This window comes from Cibotium barometz, chromosome 28 (assembly GCF_041138505.1).
Source record: "Cibotium barometz isolate CiBa-2024 chromosome 28, ASM4113850v1, whole genome shotgun sequence".
Lineage (NCBI taxonomy): Eukaryota > Viridiplantae > Streptophyta > Polypodiopsida > Cyatheales > Cibotiaceae > Cibotium > Cibotium barometz.
This window is the reverse complement of record NC_141073.1, coordinates 30,283,933-30,306,257: the sequence shown is the minus strand read 5'-3', so window position 1 is coordinate 30,306,257 and position 22,325 is coordinate 30,283,933. Positions and strand designations below refer to the sequence as shown.

General features: G+C 42.6%; 1 protein-coding gene and 1 pseudogene across 2 annotated transcripts in view; both read right to left on the bottom strand.

Annotated features, from left to right (window-relative positions):
- Positions 1–10,476: 10,476 nt before the first annotated feature.
- LOC147622732 (uncharacterized) overlaps positions 10,477–22,325 on the bottom strand; it is a 51,762-nt gene continuing 39,913 nt past the window's right edge. For both annotated transcript variants that reach the window (XM_086822358.1, XM_086822359.1), the window contains exon 3: positions 10,477–11,163. In XM_086822358.1, coding sequence (XP_086678484.1) covers positions 10,679–11,163 — 485 coding nt within the window. In that variant the 3' untranslated portion in view covers positions 10,477–10,678. The remainder of the gene's footprint in view (positions 11,164–22,325) is intronic.
- LOC147622733 (uncharacterized) lies at positions 11,697–14,697 on the bottom strand (annotated as a pseudogene).

Sequence of the window (22,325 nt, the reverse complement as noted above, 5' to 3'; positions counted from 1 at the left end):
GCTGATAAATTTATGAAAATCATCATTTTGCATTCAACCTTTGGTTAATGCCTGTAAATCTCACTCAAATTCAAGATTATTCACAGCCAGAGTTGCATTTGGAATGTGCATGAGAATGAATGCTATACGCATTATGTATTGGGCACATTACATCAGTGTAAAAATGGGAACAGACACTGCCCTTGTCCAGAATAAGGCGAGGTAAGACCTCCCGCATAATTTTGGGTTTGCATTGCATAATGACAAAATATAAACATCAAAAACCCAAAGGAACTGTCAGCAAAACATTGAAACATGTTGCTCACATGGAGCAAAATGACCTGACGGACAAGCTCATGGCCCCAGCCATGAAAGAAGAAGAATATCTCTTTCCAAGAAGAGGATCCACACCGAGAAGAAGATCTGAAGGAAGACATGGACACGAGAAGAGAAGTTGCCACCACAAGAAGAGAAGCTGCCCCGAGAAGACTGAAAGAAGAGACGGACGCGTGGAGAGAAGCTGCCACGACAAGAAGACTGAAGAGAAGAGAAGATGTGAGGCTCCAAAGAGTGAGGAGCCATGTGAAAATCTCTGAGAGAGAGAGAGAGAGAGAGAGAGAGAGAGAGAGAGAGAGAGAGAGACCCCACAACCCAATGTAACCTGCCCCAACAAAGTAAAACCACCTCTGAGCCACCGATGATGTAGGCCACGTGGTAGATGTATGTGAGCACTTTAGTCAAGGTCGCGGGCACTTATAGTAGCCTTGGACACATAGAGAGAGAGAGTGTCAAGGACTATGGAGTTTAGGGACTTGAGGCACTGGTCGCGGACTGTCAAGTAAGAAAGAAACTTGATACAGGGTCCAGGTGTGCTGAGATAACTTGAGGGGAGGAGTAGACACTGGTCGCGGACTACCAAGTAAGGAGAGGCAAACTTGGTATAGGGTCTAGGTGTACTCGGAGTATTCACTTGAGGGGAGGTGTTGAAAATACAAGTGAATAGGGTGTGTGTGGGAACAAGCTCTTGGATAGAGGCTGTAAAAGAGGAGATGTAATTGTGAAAGAACCTGTGAAAAGGTGAGAAGAATCTACTGGGAGAGAATAAAGGGAAGCATGAGAGAATTTAGGAGTGTGGAGTTATTCTAGGAGATATTCAGGGAAAAGAGAAGAGGTGGAGAGAATCAGGCAAAAGGTGGAGATATTCTAGGAGTGAATCATGGAGAAATCAATGGGATTAGATGCTTGATGTAAACTCTATAAATTGAGGCATAGCCCTAATGAGAATTTGCTGGTTTTTGAGTATCCATGCTTACATTAATCTATTTGCTATAATTACATCTTAATCATTTGCTAATCACTTTGTTAATGATATTGATTCTAGTGTTTGATCCACCATAGCTCATTATTATGATCAAATTTCAACATACATACACACGGGGGAAAAAACCTCCCAGTGAGGGAAAAAGTGCCCTAGTGGTCCTAAGTGTGTTCACACACATCACTACCATATAATGCTACAAATCTCCTCTCGACGAGTGATGATGTAAACATGTACTAGGTATGGCCGATCAATCTTGAAAAGTTAGTAATCCCAAAGCTTTACAAAAAGCTTCGAACTTTTTACGAGGAAGAGCCTTCGTGAATAAATCTGCCATGTTGTCATGTGTAGGCACATAGACCAAGCTGATCTCTGCTGCTGCAGAGAGTCTTTCCCTGACATAGTGGTAATGCACCTTAATGTGCTTAGTGCGAGCATGAAACACTGGGTTCCTCATCACAAATCTAATGCACTCTGGCTGTCAGTGAAAATCGTAGTGCTAGATGACTATCCAACACCCAAATCAGCCACATAAGACGTCTGAGCTACACACACTCAATTGTAGTTGTAAAATTACCTTGTACTCAACTTCACAAGTGGAATTGGCCACTGTAGGTTGAGCCATGATATACATGAATCACCAAGGCAAAAGAAAAACCCACTAGTGGACACTCGTATGTCATAACATCCAGCCCAATCTGAATCACTAAAAGCATGCAGCTGTGACTCACCCCCCTTTGGATAAAATAATCCAAAATACTGAGTGCCCTATAAATAGCAAAAAACTCGCTTAACATCCTACCAATGCTTCGTACCTAGGCTATGCATAAATTTTCTTAACTGTGAGACTGCATATTATATATCTAGCCTCGTGTAGCACGCATAAAGAAGGGATCCAATAGCCTGCTAATACAAACTAGCATCAAAAGAGTCTCTTGCATCTTGAAGACTAAGTCGAGTACCTGTCTCCATAGGTGTAGCTAAAGGTTTACAGTCTTCAAGATTAAACCTCTTCAATAGCTCTTCTGTATATATTTAGACTGCAGCATAACAATGCCATCATTGTGCTGTATAAACTAAATTCCCAAATAGTAATGCAAGGGTCCCAAATCTGACATCTCAAACAATGACTGTAAATCAGCCTTAAAGGCTAAAATTTGATCTATATCGGGTCCCATGTGAGCAGCATGTCATCAACGTATAGAACAATGACCAAAAATGTGTCCTTACTCCTCTTCACATAGAGGATACTCTGTGTTGGATTGTTGCAAAAATCATTTGCAACCAAGTATACATGAATCTTCTGCTACCATGCTCTAGAAGCATGCTTAAGACCATAAAGAGTCTTTTTCAACCGGCATACTTTAGACTCTTCTCCTTTCACGGTAAAACCAGGAGGCTGCGATACATACACCTCCTCATGTAAATCACCATTCAAGAATGCAGTCTTAATGTCCAACTGATACACATTCCACCCATGATGTGCTGCCAAAGCAATGAGACACCTAATGGTAGTCATACAAGTATGGGTGCAAAGATCTCATCATAATCAATGCCCTTTTGTTAGGCATATCCCTTTGCGATCAATGCTACCATCTGCTTTGCGTTTTGACTTGTAAACCCACTTAGTACCAATGACCAACCATGAGGTAAATCTTGGACTTTCAGCATACATCGTGCCATCTCCATGAGAGACATGTTCTTCCTCTCACCCGCACCATTTTGTTGAGGTGTGTATGGCACTGTACATTGATGCCTTATGCCTTTTTTAGCCATATATGCATGAAATTCCTTGGACATATACCCCTCCCCCCTCCCCCTCGGGATCTAAACGAAAGGTGCCAACTTTACATTCACATGCATTTTCAGCCATGGATACAAAGTGCTAAAGCACATAAAAACCTCTGACTTCTTCTTTAATGGATACACCCAGCTATATCTGAAGAAGTAATCATCAATAAAATTGATGAAGTAGAGATACCCCCCAATAGATGGTGTCCTCATAGGACCACATACATCATTATGTATAAGCTGTAATTTCTTAACAACTCTCACATATCCATCCTTTGGAAATGATGCCCAGTGCATTTTACCAAGAATACACCCCTCACATATACATGTCTAGCAGGGGTCTTAAGAGTTGGCAACTTAAACACCATATCATACCTTTGAAGGCATAACAAACTGCCATAATTCAGATGGCCAAATCATGCATGCCATAATTCTGCATCACTCATAGTACAAGTCGCTAGAGACTGAGCAAGCATCATGCTGCAACTTCTCAAATACATCCATATTGTATAGGCCATGAAACAAGGTACCTGAGAGGCAATGATAGAATAACCATCATTTCTATCCTGAACTGTACATCTATCATCCACAAATTTTACCATCAAGCCTAACAAGGCTAAGGCCGAAACTGACAGCAAGTTCTTCTTAATGCCTGTCACATATTAAACTTTAGAAAGAGTAAATGCACCCCCACTTGTAGCAGTGTGAGCACAACTCTACCAACTCTACCAACTCCTTTGACATGATATGAGGATCCATTTGCACATGTGATGGTTCCTGCAATAGATTCCAGAGATGAGAACAATTTTTTTTGTGAAGTAGTGTGCTTACTAGCACCACTGTCAAAGTACCAAGCATCTGATTCTGCCACGGACATGCATATATCATGAACAGAAGGGTCATAAGTGCAATGTATAGTCCATGCCCAATCATCTAGAGAAAAACTTACAGATTCCTTCTTCTATGCATTTGGTGCAGATGCATCAGCCCCACAACCATGCCCGATTCTTTCTTTTTCTCCTTCTCTAGCTTTTTCTTGCACTCATTTATATAGTGCCCTGGTTTCCTACAATAGTGACACTTGGTGGAGATGCATCAGCCACCACAGCCATGCCCGATTCTTTCTTTTTCTCCTTCTCTAGCTTTTTCTTGCACTCATTTATGTAGTGCCCTGGTTTCTCGTAATAGTGACACTTGCCCTTCTTTTTAGGCTTATCACCTTCTTTCTCTACATCCTTACCTGAGGATTCTGAGCTTATAGCCACCATATGCGAAGAAGCTTTACCTTTGCCTTTTTGACTCGCAATAAAAGCGTAGTCACCGACTCGCATAACAGATCTATTTTGCCTAGACTGCTCTTCTTGCAAGAGTACTGAAACCAGCTTATCAAATGAAAGGGCATTTGGATTTTCCTTCATCATGAGTCTAAGGGTAGAGACAAAGCTTTGATAAGAATCTGGAAATGCATTGAGAACTATGGACACCAATGTACTATTAGGATATATCTCATCCACACTAGCGAGCTACTCCTTAAAATCTTTGATCTTGGTCAAGAAGCTATCCATTGAGTCTCTCTCATTCATATGCTCAGACTCCAACTATTTACGTAGATATGCAACGCATGCTTCATTGTGCACCTAGTATAATGCAGCAAGTGCATTCCATGCCTATTTTGAAGTCTTACATGATCGAATATGAGGAATAATGCTTCGCTTCACAGAAAGTGCAAGCAATGCATGTGCCTATGCCTCTCTTCCATCCCATCTCGTTTGGGCAGCAGCAGTGCGAGGTACTAGTGGTGCATGTGGGGAGGAGCCACATCTGTATGAGATTCTACTTTAGATGTACCTGCAGCACCTGGTTGCACTGGTAGTTGTGAAATAGGATGAGTTTGACTACCACTGACTACATTCCAAAGGCCTTTAGCAACTAGTACATGCCTCATCATATAGGACCACAATGGGTAGTTAGTCCCATCAAGTTTGTCCTCAGCAGACAACATGTTGAATACACCACACTGCCAACCACCATGAATTACTCAGTATTCACTGAATGTAACCCCGAATGGCTGCCAACAACTGGTTGAATCACCTGCAAAGTATACGAAAAATAACACAGAGCAGAGAATAGAGTGTTACTAGTGAAAGTATGATGGTCGATGTTGTTGAAGACACTGTAGATACTACTACACATAGCCCAAACACCCAAAATCGAGCAGAACCAATCTAGAATGATGCCTCTCCAGAACGTCTGCAGAAACATTGTGTTACCCAAAACGCACCCGAATCGCGCTGCGGACCCCGAAAACGCTATTGTATACTTTGTATATAGCACACTATAGTATATATCTTCTTCTCCTAAGAGGGTATCTCAATCGGAGAGAGAAAAACAAGATCCTGAGGCAGACTACTAGATTAAGTGTCAAGGAAGCTAGCTATGATACCAATTTTGGAATTAGGGTTAGGGCAAATAGACACACCCACACTCGCCCGCACACACATGCACACACACACACACTCAAACCCCCCATCTCCCCCCTTTAAAAACTACCCCTTCTTAGGCCCTTTGAATTTTTCTCCCCCTTACACCCCTTTAAAAATCTTCCCCTAAATTTTTGAACCACTCCCTTCCTTGCAAAAAATTTCCACACAAAAACTTAAGACTTAAAGAAAAAATAAACCTTACCACATCATCATGTTGGCTCATGTGTACCACATCATCACGAGGATCATGTCACCACATCATCACATACATTCACATTGCGATATCATCACCCAAAAATAAATCTTTGAAAAAAAGTTACATGTCATCACGTTGGCTCATGTGTGCACCATGTCATCACATAGGCTCACATTGCCACATCATCACCCAAAAAAAGCTTTTAAAAAATATTGAACAAAAAAAGTGTCACATCATCATGTAGCCTCATATCGCCACAGCATCACAGACTCATGTTGCCACATCATCATCCTACCCAAAAAAACATCATGCTATCGTGTTGGCTCAAGTGTGCCCCATCATCACGGAGGCGCACGTTACCACATCATCACCTAAAAAAGTGTCACATCATCACGTAGGCTCACGTCACCATGTTATGACAAAAAAAAACTTTTTAAGAAAACTCTTATAAAAATAAAAAAAATCAACAAAATATACATTTTTATCTTTCAATATTTATTTCTAAATAATATTAATAAGAATATGAGAAGGAGAACAAGAAAAAAGATGAGAAGAAGAAAGAAAAAGAAAGAAAGAGAAAGAGAGAGAAAAAGAAAGAGAGCAAGAGAAAAGAGAAGAACGAGAAAGAGGAAGAGAAAGAGGGCGAGAGGGCACATGAAAACCTCTCCCAAGAAGAGAACCTAGCTGCGATGAATAGCCGGCAACGCAACTGAAGCCAACAAAAGTCTAAGAATCAATCCGGCTCCACATCTCCCTCCAATGTAAAACATATACACAACCATGCTTATCAAACAAGGTCGAGATGTCCAGGTCAATGCAAAGCCGCATGCCAAGGTTGGCATTGTTCGACAATCCGACATTTCACCTTGAAGCCGTGCAAGCTCTATAATGTTTCACTTATTTTCACCAATATCGCCATGCTTCAAGCAACCAGGCCAAAAAGGCACCAACACTTCAAAAAGAGGCTTAAAAAGTGCCCGGATCCATTCGGCCATGTCATAGTTTACAGTTTACCAATGTACATGACATAAAGGGTGTCCTAAATTTTTTCATTCTCATGGATAACCCAACCTTCTTATCAACCAACCTTGTTACACATCAACAACCAATTCCCTATCTAAAACGATGTATAAAAGTTGAAGAAACCAAAATGAAAAGTATCAAATAAAGCAAAGTGTTGGAGTTTGCACTCGATGCTTCTACATGAACTCACCTTTTGTCCAACCTATGTATGCCACCTGTAATATACCCATGGGCTCTGCATATAATAGACACATAGACACTATTCTTTCACAAACCTGAATTAACCTCATCAACGTTAACCCTTGAGGCACATTTCTAGATAGGGAGACCATGGTGGGGGTGCAAACTTGGCCCATGGTAAGACCCATCACCTGGACTTAACTCAAATCAACAAGAACCTTCTATGGCCTCATCTTCGACCATGCCACCCATTTGATCCACACTGCCTCTATCCCAAGTGCTTGATAACATCAAATCCCTCACAAAGGCCGCCCAACTCCTTTGTAGCTATGGACACAGCCATGCGCAAAGCCCACTGACATCCCTAAAACAATCTAGTGATTTTGGCTCCCCAAGAAAAGGGATGTTAAGTAAATGTCAAAGAAAGTAGCCAAGAGAGTCAAAGAAAGTAGTTGAGTTGGAGATGCCTTTATTTAGAGAAGTGTACACACACGGGTACACTGTGCCCATTGCCTATGCATTTCATCTACATATTTCACTATGAGCATCACATTTTTTTTCTCTTATCGCACATCACGACACACACACAAACACTTGCACCTGCAACTAACCTTGTCTACAACAACCCTCCAGGTACATCTCTAGATGGGGGTCCATGGTGAGATGCAAGACTCACCCATGGTACGACCCATTGCCTAGAGGACCCTCAACCCGACAAGTACCTTCAAAGAGTTACAATGAATGTCACCTTTGCTTCGACTCCAATTACACAACCTCGCCATCATCGATGTTTTTGCCACGAAGAAGCCTCATCTCTCAACATCACATGGTGAGATCGAGACATACTGTCATGTCATGCCATGAAGATCCGGACCGCCATCTATCCATGCAAATAATTCCATGGTGGTCATGGTGCTCATTCCACCAATCATAGGGTGCAGACCGCTTCTACACACCACCTCATGTTGAAGAACCCACACCATTTCCACCATAGCTGAGACCTTCCATGAAGAACCTCTATATCGTCCATCACTTTCCATGCCGCCTCAACAAGTTATCTACTATTAGGGCTACCTAAAGCTTCCCACCACATTGCCCTACATCTAGTTGTGGATCGATCCCAAATTATACCACTAAATATCGTCCGCCAACTTCATGGCGTATCCTAGACTCTCCACACCTTCCATCACAGCAGCAGCAACTTCACCATCGACTTCGGTGGCACGAGCGTACGGTCACCATCTGAAAAGGAGATATGTTAACCACTCCGTAGGTTAACATGGTTTCATCCACCTGACCTATTGTCAGACGCTTTGCCATCTTACCCACTCAAACAGGCACTTAACTTTTTGTAAGATGGCGTTGGAACATATAAAGTGGCCTTACTCTACGCTTAATATCAAAGGAAAAGTCTACGAATTGAGTGCACATAGTTGCTTAAAACTAGTAATAGAGGCCTGCCCATTTTTAAGTTTGGTCTACCTAAAGCTTTGCCTTGCATTCGCGGATCGGTCCTAAATTATATCACTTCATCTCAGAACCCAACTTCATGGCATATCCTAGACCCTTCACGCCTTCCATCCCAGTAGCAACTTTACCACCGACTTGGGTGATGTGAGCATGTGATCACCATTAGGAAAAGGGATATGTTAATCACTCCATAGGTTAATATGGTTTCACCCACCCGACCTACTCTAAGACTAGTAATAAAAGACCAGACCATTTTTAAGTTTGGCCTACCTAAAGCTTTCCACTACTTTGCCCTACATTTGATTGCGGATCTATCCCAAATTATACCACTTAATCTCGAAAGCCAACTTCATGGCATATCCTCGATCCTCCACACCTTCCACCCCAACAATAGCTTTACCACCGACTTGGGTGACGCGAGGACACGATCACCGTTAGGAAATGGGATATGTTAACCACTTCACAGGTTAACATGGTTTTACCCGCCTAACCTACTGTAAGGCGCTTTGCTATCTTACCTACTCGAACTGGCACTTAACTGTTGTAAGATAGCATTGGAACATATAAAGTAGCATTACCCTAGGCTTAATGTCAAAGTGAAAGTCTAAGGACTTAGTACACATAGTTTCTTAAGACCAGTAATAGATACCGGACTATTTTTACGTTTGGCCGACCTAGTGTGAAAACTCGTCACTTCTACATAAGACATTTTTTACAATAAACAATACACAATCATTCCCTTGCAATACTTTACTTCGGAGCTCTCCTCTACCCTCTTCTTGCTTTCTTGTATGGCATTGATTCTTGCTTGCTTGATGGATGCATGCTAGATGGGTTTGATTGTAGGTTTTTGTCTAGAGATAGGTTTGACTGTAGGTTTTTGTCTTGCATTAGCTTCTTCTTCTTCCCCCGCCTTTTGTGAGAGAGTACTACCACGAAGATGAATCTCTTGTTACATGCATCAAGCCATAGAGAACTCACAAGGAAATTGACAAAGGAGCATTCAGTGTGAGGACGCGATGGGATGAGCTAGCACACCCACATAGGAAAGTTGTAGTTTGCAGCTTGGAAGTCAAGACCCAATGACACATGCTTCAACAAGGCTAAGGTAAGCTCTTGATTTGAACACGCCAACGTAAAGACTAGCTTGCAGAACTGTGACACCCTAAGGAGCAACATGACTAGATGGGTGATTTGTGAAGATACCTCAATAGTTTAGCATCCTTGTGAGAGATCGTGCCGCTTTTGCCAACAAGGATGCAGTTCAACAGTATGGAAATTCACCATACATCCGCTTGGCAGCTCACTCTTTCTTGAAGGTGACAACCTGCTCTTTGAGGTCTTGTTCTTTGTGGAGGAGATGTAGGTTGAAGCTGTGGAGAAATGCACATTCAACACTTTGATATGCCATACATTAACATGCCTTTAATTGTTGGTTCTCCTTAGTGTGTGAAAGCCCTTCAAGAGGTAAGAACCTTCAAACCGAAGGAGTAGTCAATGTGTGGGAGCTTTTGATCAACTTATAAAGTTGATAAAAGGTCACATTACTATACCCTATTTTTCACAAACCTTTGATGCATTCAATTTGGGATGGGGGATTGTATTATTGCATGAAGAAGAAAATGGTTAGTAGAAGATTGACACAGACAGGTTGAATACTGGACTAATGAAAACGAACTCTTCGCAATAATATGGCCATTCAGAAGTTCCATCCTGATGTTCTCGGTCCGAGTTAACCATTGAGACCAAACATCAGCCCCTCATCTATGGCCATGATTAAGGAGACAACTCCACTTGGTCAATTGATGAGATGAATGTTCACTTGAAAAGACTAAAAGTTCAACTTAAAATATTGTCAAAAACAAGTGGTTCATTGTTAGTCCCGAGAGCTTCCACCAATGAAGGCATTGCTGATGGAAACAAGAGCAATTGCAAACTTCCAGTTACAAAGGATTGTTCAAATTTTAAGGAACGAAATTAAAATGTTTTATCAGCGTTGCGTTCTCCAAGTTAGTGTCCTCTACCATACACACTCGTAAGATCAATGTCCACTTTTATAAGGAAAAAACTTATACTGGCCAAACCTGCAAAAGACACTACCATACATGGCAACCCATCTTAGCCTGGCACACAATTGCAAATTCAATCAGTAGCAATAATTTACATTTGATAATCTAGCAAACCTAACCGTTGCCTAAGCAGTACAACATTTACAAACCAATTCTAACCAAACCTTACTCATTGGGCTTCAGCCTTCCCTTTATCATAAGTGCCAGATTTCACATACTGTAACCGTCCATCAGCAAAGTACCTTGCCGAGAGAATCCGCACCTGGTTTTCATTCACCACCCAACTCACATAATAAGCATGAGCCTTCCCGATGGGAGCCTTCTTAGGAACACATGCTGTGACCCGTTGTGGCAGATGGACCAAAGTGTATAATGCAGCTTCATCATCACTAATCCCTCCCTTGAAGCCCTTCCACTGGGCCTTCTGTATGGTTTGGGAAAGGGAAGTGGTGAGGCTCATTTCAGTTCCAACATAAAGCCCCTCTGGTTCGTCTCTTCTAGCAGCAAGGGGGTCGGAATGGTGTTTCCAAATCGTCCCCTTCCAAGATCCCTCCGGTCGTTTGTCAGAATCTCTGGTCTCCTCAAGCTGTAATGCAATCCCCAATTTCCCTTCAAAGTCATAGCCTATGATGACTGGCATCCTAGCCTCCGAAGCTGTGAAGTCCAAATATCATAATGAGAGCATAACTGACTACAGTGACACTTGAGAATGATTCATGCATAAATAAAGATCATTACTTAGGATCTATGTACACATTTGTCATGTACATATATGCATTCATGCATACATAAGATCATCACTTAGGATATATGTACACATACTTGGAAATGTGCACAAATGCATTCATGCATAGAGATTGTCACTTGAGACGTATGTACACATTCATATAGCCTTGTAATGTGCATTTAAGCATTCACACATGCATAAAGATTGTGACTTTGAGATATACGTACACACATGTAAGCTCTTAATATACATATACGCATTCAAGCCTGAGTAAAGATCTTTACTTAGGATATACATGCAGCCTTGTAATGTACATGTGAACACTCATGCATGCATAAGGATCATCACTTAGGTTATACATAAACAGGCATATAGGCTTGTGATGGAAAAATAAGCATTCATACATACATAAAGATCCTTGCTAACGATATATGTAAACATACAGATTAGCCTTCTCACTGGGTTGCAGGAAACGTTTCCTGGTAGGAAACGGCAAGACCCGGGGAACGTTTGGAAACGCCAAACTCAATTACTAGGAAACGTCGGGGGTAGGCTCAAGTTTAAGGTAAAAAAACAGAAGTACAAATATATCTTTTTACAAAAAAATTAAAGTACATGTACAAATTCAATTATTGATCTGTAAGCACCATTAAAAGATGAAAAACAAAGCAGAACAATGGAAGACCATCATGGCTGAATTTCATTAATCAATCAAAGATAAAACTTGTTTACATGGGAAGTACACCTTCATCTTCAAACTGATCCTCAAAACACTCATATATAGAATCCTCCTCTAATACATCCCATGCCTGGCATGGACCTGAAGAATACGAGGGCTCTTTCCGTGATATGAGCCTAAGATTACTGTGCACAAAGACCAAGTCATCTGCCTTCGTATGACCCAGCCGGTTCCGCTTCATGGAATGTATGAAGCCATAGGTGGACCAATTTCTCTCACATGCTGAAGCACTAGATACTTGAGATAAGACACGAATAGCCAATCTCTGTAACATAGGAGTACCTGTACCATAGTTCTCCCACCATGCAATAGGAGAAAGCTTTTGCATGTCCGCTAAAGCTGAAGACTCTGCAAAATCCCCCTATAGTCCAATGTACTGTGACAATTGTGCTTTGTACTCTATCTTCTCATCTTTATCTTTGCCCACCCTATCCAACGTCTTTCTCCACCCTTTCATCACATCCTTGTCCTTGTATGGTCGCTTCATAAACCACATTGGGTTGAGGACATAAGCTGTTGCATGAAGAGGAGAATGAAGCATTTCCCAACGCTCTTGTGCAAGTTCCCGAATCTCCTCGTACTCGTCGTTGCCATCTATGTATTCTTTCAATATCTCCTTGATTTTCTCTAGCATCTGATCAATGCCCTCATAAACCGTACCCATGACCGGTTCATCTCTATCCACCATACGAAGCATTGCCATGACCGGCCACAAGACCTTGACATACTTCTCTATGTCCTCCCAAAAAGGAGTAGATAAGAGTTGCATCTCTATGTGCAAAGCATACTCGTTGTTTCTCTTCCATGCATCCCACTCCTCGCTTGTGACTAGCTGCTTCAAGGGACTCTTCACCTTCACCAATCTCTGCAACATCATGAAGTTTGAAGCAAATCGAGTATCACCTGGCCTAATGAGCTTGAGCTTGGAGTGTTTGCTGAACATGGCCCTTGTTGCATCATGATTCGAAATGAACTGCTGGACTTCTTTGCCTTGGGTGATAGCTCGATCCATCCACTCGATTAGGACCAAGTCCTTCAGTAGAAGATTCAAGCAATGAGTTGCACATGGTGTCCAAAAAATATGGGGATATGCTTGCTCCACCAAGTGACCTGCAAGCTTGCAATTGGCAGCACTATCCGTAATTACTTGCACCACATTGTCCACACCGACCTCCCTAATGATGTCCAAAAGAGCAGAGGCAATAAACTCCCCTGTTTTTTGGCTCCCGGATGTATCGATGGATCTCTTGAATACCACACCTCGAGCACTGGAGACAATAAAATTAATCAAGGGCCTCTTTGCGGTGTCTGTCCATCCATCAGACACAATGGAGCACCCAAAGTGTGGCCATGAAGCCTCTACCCCCGAGAGACGACTGCAAACCGTCTTTTTCCTTGTCCAAGAGTGTGGTGCGAAGCTTCTCATAGTTTGGGGCTTTGTAACCCTTACCAAAAGACGCTATTGCACCCACCATGTCATGAAAATAAGGAGACCGTGCATAAAAAAACGGCATACCACATGCATAAAAGCATCGAGCAACGGCCTCATCTACTTCCTCTCGAGATGCATTCTTGAACATACCTTCCACGGACGGTTGCATTGTAGGCTTCTTGTTGACTAGATTGTTGCCAGTCTTTTGCTTCTTGATAGCGCTCTCATGGTCTTCTCGAGTCATGTTTGCTCGATTTTCAGTCGACACCTTGCAGCACACTTGGATGCCTTGGTTCTTGATGCCGAGTAAATGGGCCCGTACTCGTGGATAGGAGCCTGCAAAATTTGTTTTGCAAAAAGAACATTCCCATTTCTTGCTGCCCCCCTTTCCGAATGCTGCATTCTCAGTCACATACTTCCACAATGGCTCGGGAGCATGAGGTGCTTTAGGCTTGAAGGGCGTGATTAGGGGGACCACAGAAGAAGAAGAAGAGAACATGGTTGAAATTGGAAGTTAGCAAAAAAGAGGGGCTCTTCTCCTTCTAAGCCTGCGAGTTTGCTCCAATTGAAGCTGTTTCGAACAAAGCCACTCAGGGACAGAAACTAAATTGATGCATTTGCATTTTAAGGCTCTATGGCGAATAGCATCTGCGAGAGTAAGGTGGTATTTAGGATCAAGGGGACATTTGCAAGGCTCGAAAATGATCCTTCTTGGCGCACAGTTAAAGCAAATGCAAGGAGGTTGGGGTGCACAGTTTAAGCAAAGGCAAGGGGGCTCCTCCTGTGCTTGCATGGAAAGGGGTGGGAAGGGGGGAAAGAGAGAGAGAGAGGGGGAAGGAGAGAGAGCTGTGTGCGCCTAAGTTTCTCACAGAGAGCTAACAACGTTGCAGGCTCAGCTAACTTTTTTTTTTTCTAATTTTATTAAAACGGTGCTTTTTAAAAAAAATCCACAAACGGGCTTTTTAAAAAAACGGGCTCCTCGTTTTCAAGGGTCACGATAAATCTGCAGAAAGTGTAGCGTGGAATGCTCTGGCGCACTGTGGGCTTGTGGGTTCATTAACTCTGCGCAGAGTCTATGCAGGGAGGCGAATCGTTTTTTATGAATATTGGGCCCCGTTCGTTTTTTTTTTAAATTCGCAGCAGTTCTTTTCGCTTATTGACATGCCACGTGTCTTTTAAATAGAACACTAAAAACAACCGTTTCCCAGCCGTTTCCCGCTATAGGAAACGGCTGGCTGGTGGGGAAACGTGGAAACGACGTTTCCACGCCTTCATCCCACGTTTCCTGCAACCGAGCCTTCTCATGTGAATGCGTATAGATTGAGCCTTTTGGTATGCACTCACCTTGGTCCTACTGTATACACATTCAGCCTATAGAAAAAATCAGTATATGAATGCAAATAAGCAAATACACTTTCTTTTTCTTTTTTTCGCGGGGGGCGGGGGGGGGGGGGGTGTGGGTGTGTTAGCAACAGCAACACGCGCACGCACAGTCATGGAGATGCAGAGAAGTGTGAGAGGGAAGAGAGCACACCACTCGATGTAGATTAATGTGTGCCAAATACAAAAGGTAAGTACACCCTAAAATGTGGATAAGAGGGTGTTCACACAGTCAAGGGAAAAACCTCCTAAAGAGGGAAAAAGAGCCCCGGCCTGGTCCTAAATGAGTTCACATATCACTACCATAACACAATCTACAAATCCCCCCTAGAGTGATGATGTGAACATGTACAAGAATATTCTAATCAATTCCCTAAGGGCAATAAGCGCAAAGCTTTGAACTTTTCACGAGAAAGAGCCTTCGTGAACAAATCTACCATGTTGTCATGTGTAGGCACATAAACCAAGCCAAACTCTCCTAGAGAGAGCTGACATAATGATAATGCACCTCAATGTGCTTAGAGCGAGCATGGAACACATGGTTCCTCGCAACTGCCAATGTGCTCTGACTGCGAATGAATATGGTAGTGGAGGACGACTATTCGACACCCAACTCAACCAACGGCATCTGGCATCTAAGCCAAACACACTCAACTATAGCTATAAAAGCTACCATGTACTCAACTTCACAGCTCGAAGTGGCCACTATTGGTTGTTTTTTATTGAGCCATGAAATACATGAATCACCAAGACCGATGCAAAAGCCACTAGTGTACACTCTAGTGTCGTAACATCCAGCCCAAACGGAATCACTGAAGACATGCAACTGTGACTCACCCCCCCAGTTTAGAACATGTAACATGCAGTCCATATGATCATGCAACTCACAGCAAGGCCCTCTTTATACCTTTTTTTTAGTGAGCTTAAGAAATCCACTTTAATCTTTATACATAGGAGATAGAGCCGTAGAGATAGAGAGTCGACACCAGATTGGATTCCAATTACCAACTAAGGGCCCCCTCCTACAAGCAAAAGTATTTGCTTCATTGCTTTGGAGAACTTCTTTACAATGCAAAAAAAATATTGATGGCGGTTGATTGTGGAATGCCAAACACAAGGACGATGTATGCTGAAGAGGACTTCTTATGTTGCCTTGAGCTGAGCTGTAGCACAATGAAATGCTCTTGCTGAAAATGTATATGAAGGTCAAAAGACCCAAGCACACATGACAGAGGCTGTGTTTTATTGCTAAAATATGAGAGAATGAGATGGTTTATGCAAGGGACTGAAGGCACCTTATAGAAGATCACCTACATGCAGTTGGATTGCTCTTCATGCTGTCAGCCTGCTTTCCCTTGTCCACGACATGATGCGCATCCCAAGCCTCCTTAGCACTCTTACATGAGCGATTATGCTCCTCTTCACAAACAATGCTATTCAAGCATGTGCATTGCCATCTTTGCCATCCCATCTAGCTTGCTCCACAGTAGAAGGGGATGCAAGATCTGCCATCAAAGTAGACGTAGTATCACCCTCCCAAGCACCTATAGCATAATGTTGGCACATAGTGGCACCCGGTTCGCGCACTGCCCAGGAGGTACGGTTCAGTACGGTCGATACGTACGGTTCGGTACAGTACGGTGGAGGTATGGTCAACTAGGATTCGACCGTTTTTTTCCCCTTCTTTTTTCTCACCATTTTTTGGGGCTGTTTTTTGATCTTTTTTTCACTCACAAGTGCTCATTACTCAAGTCTATCCTCTCCCTTGAACTCTCCTTCAAGGCTCAAGCTTCTCTCCCCTCTAGACTCTCTCAATCATCTCCCTATTCCTCCACCGTATTTTTTTATTTTTAAGTATTTTTTAAATGGACCGTACCTCCACCGTATTTTTATTTTCAAAATTTAGCGGTGCATTCCGAGACCGTATTTGAACGTACCGTACCGAATCAAGCTTTTCGTACCTGACAACTATGTGTTGGCATGCTGGTGAGGCAGGGCAAGGCAGGGCATGCCTCAAGACCAATCACTACATTCAGAATGGGGCCTGAAAACAGGGCGCCTAGCTGAGAGGAGTGCCAAGAGAGGGCTGAAGTAGGATGCACAGCTCTAGGCATCAAGTAGACATGAGGAAAAATGAAATGAATGAGTTTCTCTTAGCTGGTAGGTGCTCTTTCATAGACTTGGGTGGCGTAGATAGCTTTACATGCTAGTGGCTGAGATCACATGCAAAAAGATGAGGTTCCATGCGCTTACATTGCTTGTATAGTTGCATGGGCTTGCATAAACTTGCATGGTTGCATGGGCTTGCATGTAGCATGTATGCAGGTAGGTAGGCTTGCATGTGACATGCAGGCATGAAGGTAGCTTTGCATGTTGCATGCATGCACATGCATGAGCAAAGAGTGGACAGCCCTTAAAGTAGAGAATGGATACCCCCTCCTCTAATCTCCACAAGCTCTTCTGATGGCTCATATGCCTCATAGAAGAGGGCGACTATAACTATTTGGCCCTCCTAGCTTTATTTCACATAATGAAATCCATGCCCGGACACCAGACAGGTGGAAGAAGACATGGGGACAGGGTCCATAAGGATTGATTAAGAAAAAGCGCCATTCTTGGTCAAAAAGCAGGAAAAAACAAAAAGTCAAACACGGTTGAGCACAAGCCAAGGGCACCATTGGAAAGAGGAGACTAAGCCGGACCAAAAAGCTAAAAGCCGCTTTCTCAAAAAGCAGCTCTAGGGCCAAAAAGCAAGGCCCTGAAGTTGTAAAAGCACAAATCAAGAACTTTGGCTATTATTAATAATATTTAATAAAAAGACAAAAGCAAAGAAAAAGCATTACTTTTTGGCAAAAAGCAAGGCTTTTCCAAGTATAAAAGAAGCATAAGCCTCTCTTGAGTATTAAGTTAAAGAAGAACCTGCTGTACGGCGCAGACAGTAGGCGGCAGCGATAGAAACTCCATATTTGGATGATGATGGAGAGAGAGAGGTTCATGCTAGTTTTATATCTGAGGGGGTCCTACTTTTTGCCAAAAAGCTATCTATGCTTTTGTTTTTCTTTTTGCTTTGCTTTTATTTTACTTTTTGCTTTGTTTTCCTCTTTTTCACTTTTTACAATAGAATATTATTCAAATAAGGCCAACTTTTCCCAAGTGCTTTTGTGCTTTGCTTTTCTAGCTTTAGGGCCTTGCTTTTTGGCCCTAGAGTTGCTTTTTGAAAAAGCAGCAAATAGCAACTTTTGCTTTTTGGTCCTGCTCATGTGCATCTAGACATCCCCCATATCTGTGATGCTACTCAACTGGCAACATCTCAATGCCTTATCTTTGACCAATGGCTTGTCTTCGAAGGTTTTTCTTCATGACCTATCACATGTGTTAGATAAAAGAAATCCATACTTACCTCCTGCAAAAATTAGACAGAATGTAGTCAACAAACAGGTATGCATCATTCGCATCTACTAGGTATTCCAGGTACTAGCTAGGTAGTTTGGAGCCCAGTGGACTATCACGTCCCATAAATCCATGTAGTGTCCACGCATCAAAAAACAACACACAAAAGTCAAAGAAATTCAAACATACATCAATATGCAATGCATATGTAAAGATTCTCCTGTTCATAGATTGTCATGTCATGGTCCAGCATTTAGTCTCATTGGAAACCCCTCTTGAGCTATCTGGCTACCCAAGGAAACCCCTTAGTCAATCATAACCACTCATCTGGGCCATCTAGTCATTATGACCGCCCGAGTGTTCAGCCGCTCAACTATCAAATCCAATACAATCATTTGGGCCATCTAATCACTATGACCGCCTGACTCTGAAATCCAAGGTATTTGGCACAAAGGCCACCCAATGGGTCATATGGCATCGCTGCCACCCAAATACAATATCTTGCTCCTTGGGCCATCTGGTATGCAACCGACCCAAACTAGAGCATGTCCAATTAAACATTACATAAGCAAAATAATGATCAATTACATTCTAGTATATATATATATATATACAATGAAGAGAGCTAGAGGTATAATTTCTCCCTCTTGAATCTATCATATTCTCAAGACATCTATGTCTGTACTTCGAATACATCTGGACCAACCGCTTCCTCATAAGCTTGAAGTATTTATGGATAATCCTTGAAGTACTCCTCTAGCATCCATTTCCCTCTAATTCTTGAATTTCAAGAGGAACTTTCTCACCACTGTCTTTCCTCTTTTTCTCACAGAATGAAACACAATCTGTTATGGTTGCAAAATCTCTTCTTGCTCTTCCACCTCTAGTGGATCCTTCAATACGGGCTCCTCTAGGAGAGGTCCTGTATATGGTTTCAATAAATTCACATGGAAGGCATTATGTATCCTCCAATGATCTAGAAGGTCCAACCGATAACATACATCATTGATAAGCCGAAGAGAAATTCAGCTTTGTCCACACATTGTCGAAAAGAGCTCTCCAAAAGAAATTGGTAGTCCAAGGATCTCTATTCCCCACAATGGACTTAGGCAATCCATGGTGCTTGAAAATCTGTTAAATAAACAATCTCACCATATGTTCTGTGCAAATCGTTTTCTTCACTGGAATGAAGTGGGCTTGCTTACTGAATCTATCAATAATAGTCCATATACCATCATTCCCACTTCCTGACTTTGGTAATCCAAAGATAACATCCATAGCAATACTCTCTCAAGGAACATTCGGAATTTGCAATGGTTGCAATAGTCCTGCTAGCTTTTGTCGATCAAACTTAACTTTCTGACAAACCAAACATTCTCGGACATATCGCTCAATGTCCTTTCTCATGCTAGGCCAATAAAAGTAGCTCTCCAAAGCTAGAGTTGTATCTCTATCCCTCTTCATTGTATATATACATTGGAATGTAATTAATCATTATTTTACTTATGTAATGGTTAATTGGACATGCTCTAGTTTGGATAGGTTGCATACCAAATGACCCAAGGAGCGAGATTTGCATTTGGGCGGCAGTGATGCCAAATGACCCATTGAGCGGCCTTTGTGCCAAATGCCTTGGATTTCACAATCGAGCGGTCATAGTGACCAGATGGCCTAGATAACTGTGTTGGATTTGATAGTCCGGCGGTCACTGCAACACGATAGCCCAGATGACTATTTGACGTTTGGGTAGTCCGAGAGACCACGTGGCCCAGATGACTTTATTCCTGAACACTCGGGCGGTCATAGGGACCAGATGGCCCAAATGAGTGGTTATGATTGACTGAGCGGTTTCCTTGGGAAGCCAGAGAGCTCAGGAGCGGTTTCCGATGAGACCAAATACTCAACCACGATAGGACAATCTATGAATAGGAGGATCTTTACATGTGCATTACATACTGATGTACGTTTGAATTTTCTTTGACTTTTTAGTGCTGTTTTTGATGCATGAAATATGCTTGGATTTATGACATGTGATAGTCCACTGGGCTCCAAACTACCTAGCCAGTACCTGGAATACCCAATAGACGCAAATGGTGCATACTTGTTTGTTGACTACATTCTGTCTAATTTTTGCAGGAGGTAAGTATGGATTCCTTTTATCTAGCACATGATCACATCTGACAAGTCATGAAGAAAAACCATCAAAGACAAGCCATTGGTCAAAGATAAGGCATTGACTTATTGCCGGATGAGCAGATAACATCACAGATATGGGGGATGTCCAAATGCACAAGCTCACCAGATGGGGCTAATACTTGGAACATATGGATATGCTTAAACACTTGTACTCCGCAATTGAGGACAACTGCGATATAAGAGAGAGGGAATGTAACTATTTGGCCTTCCTAGCACTATTCACATGATGGAACCCTTGCCACGACACTAGACTAGTGGGAGAAGGCATGGGGGCAGGGACCATAAGGTTTGCACATGAAAAGGCACTAGTTTTGGTCAAAAAGCAAAGAAAAGCAAAAAGTCAAATTGAGTTGCCCATGAAAGAGGGGATTGAACAAGACCAAAAAACAAAAGCTGCTTTTTCAAAAAGCAACTCTACGACCAAAAAGCAAGGCCCTAAAGCTGGAAAAGCAAAGCACAAAGCATTTGGAAAAAGATGGCCCTATTTGTATAGCATTATAATGTAAAAAGTGAAAAAGAGGAAAACAAAGCAAAAAGTCAAATAAAAGCAAAGCAAAAAGTAAAACCAAAGCATGGCTAGCTTTTGGGTAAAAAGCAAGACTCCCCTCAGGTATAAAACAAGCATGAAGCTCTCTTCATCATCATCATCCAAGCATGGAATTTTCCATCACCGCCTGCTGCTATTCAAAACACTACCAACACCCCCCTATGCCACGTTATCATCTGTCCGTACACTGAACGGATCCGCATAGTTCATACAGAATTCTGTCGCCTGCTGTCTGTGCCAATTGAATTGTGTCTTACTACTGCTGCCTGTGCCGACTGGACTGTTGTCGTACTGCTGACGTTTGTGCCGATTGAATTGTGCTGTACTATTGCCGCTTGCACCAACTGGACTGCTGCCGTTGCTGTTTGTGCCGTACAGCTACTGTCATTGCTGTTTTGCACTGTTCACCTACTGCCGTTTGCAGTTCTGCACCATATAGCTGCTGCAGCTTGCTATTCTATGCCGTCTGGCAGCTATCGTGCTGCCACGTGGACCTGATCTGGTCCGTACGCCTCTGTACGACCTTTTGGGGTTGTTTCTACTCCGGATTTGGCGTCTCTGCTCCGGATTTGGCGTCTCTGCTGCTACCAATCATCATAAGCTTTATCATCTACACTTATCACTTGTGTACCTCATTTACAAGCTTGGGGTACGTTGGATTTGGTACTAGCCTGGTGAGAGATCTTGTGGTTCATCCATGTGGTGTGCTCGGCAACAAGATCTCATGCCTCGACATCGACTACTACGACATTGGTTTCTACGTCGGCATATTTGTTTGCTTTTGTATTCATTGATGTATTGATCCTGTCTTGCGAGCCCGTGGATTGTTCCTGAATAAATTCCTGAAAAGGGACAGGGCCTCTTCCTTTGTGTCCTGTGCAAAGTTCTCTAAACCCTACTCTATTTCTCTCTCTATCTTCTCTCTCTATTTTTCTCTCTCTTGGATATGTGGTGGCTCTAGATCCTTCCGCAACGGTGATTCCTTTGGCACGAAGATAGGCTTTGGCAACTTCAACTCCTTCGGCTATGGTGGCTCTATCCTTAATGAAGTCTTCAAACATTTGAGCACTTCTTTTGTCACGAAGATAGGCTTTGGCAGCTTCAACTCCTTCGGCTCTGGTGGCTCTACGCTTAATGAAGTCTTCAAACATTTGAGCCCTTCTTTTGTCATGTTCCATTTTGGCTCTCCAAGCAAGGATTTCTTCATCCCTGAGCAAACGCCTGAATTGCTGAAAATCATTGTATTCTTCTGGCGACATGGCCGCGGTCTCATGAGTAATGGATCGACAACCCTAGTTGCCATCATAGTTGTTCCAATCCTGAAGTCCTGGATCGGCCTCATAATTGTTCCCTTCATTAGGCCCTTGGTTGCCCTCTACTCTCGACATGGCTCTGTCACCCCAAG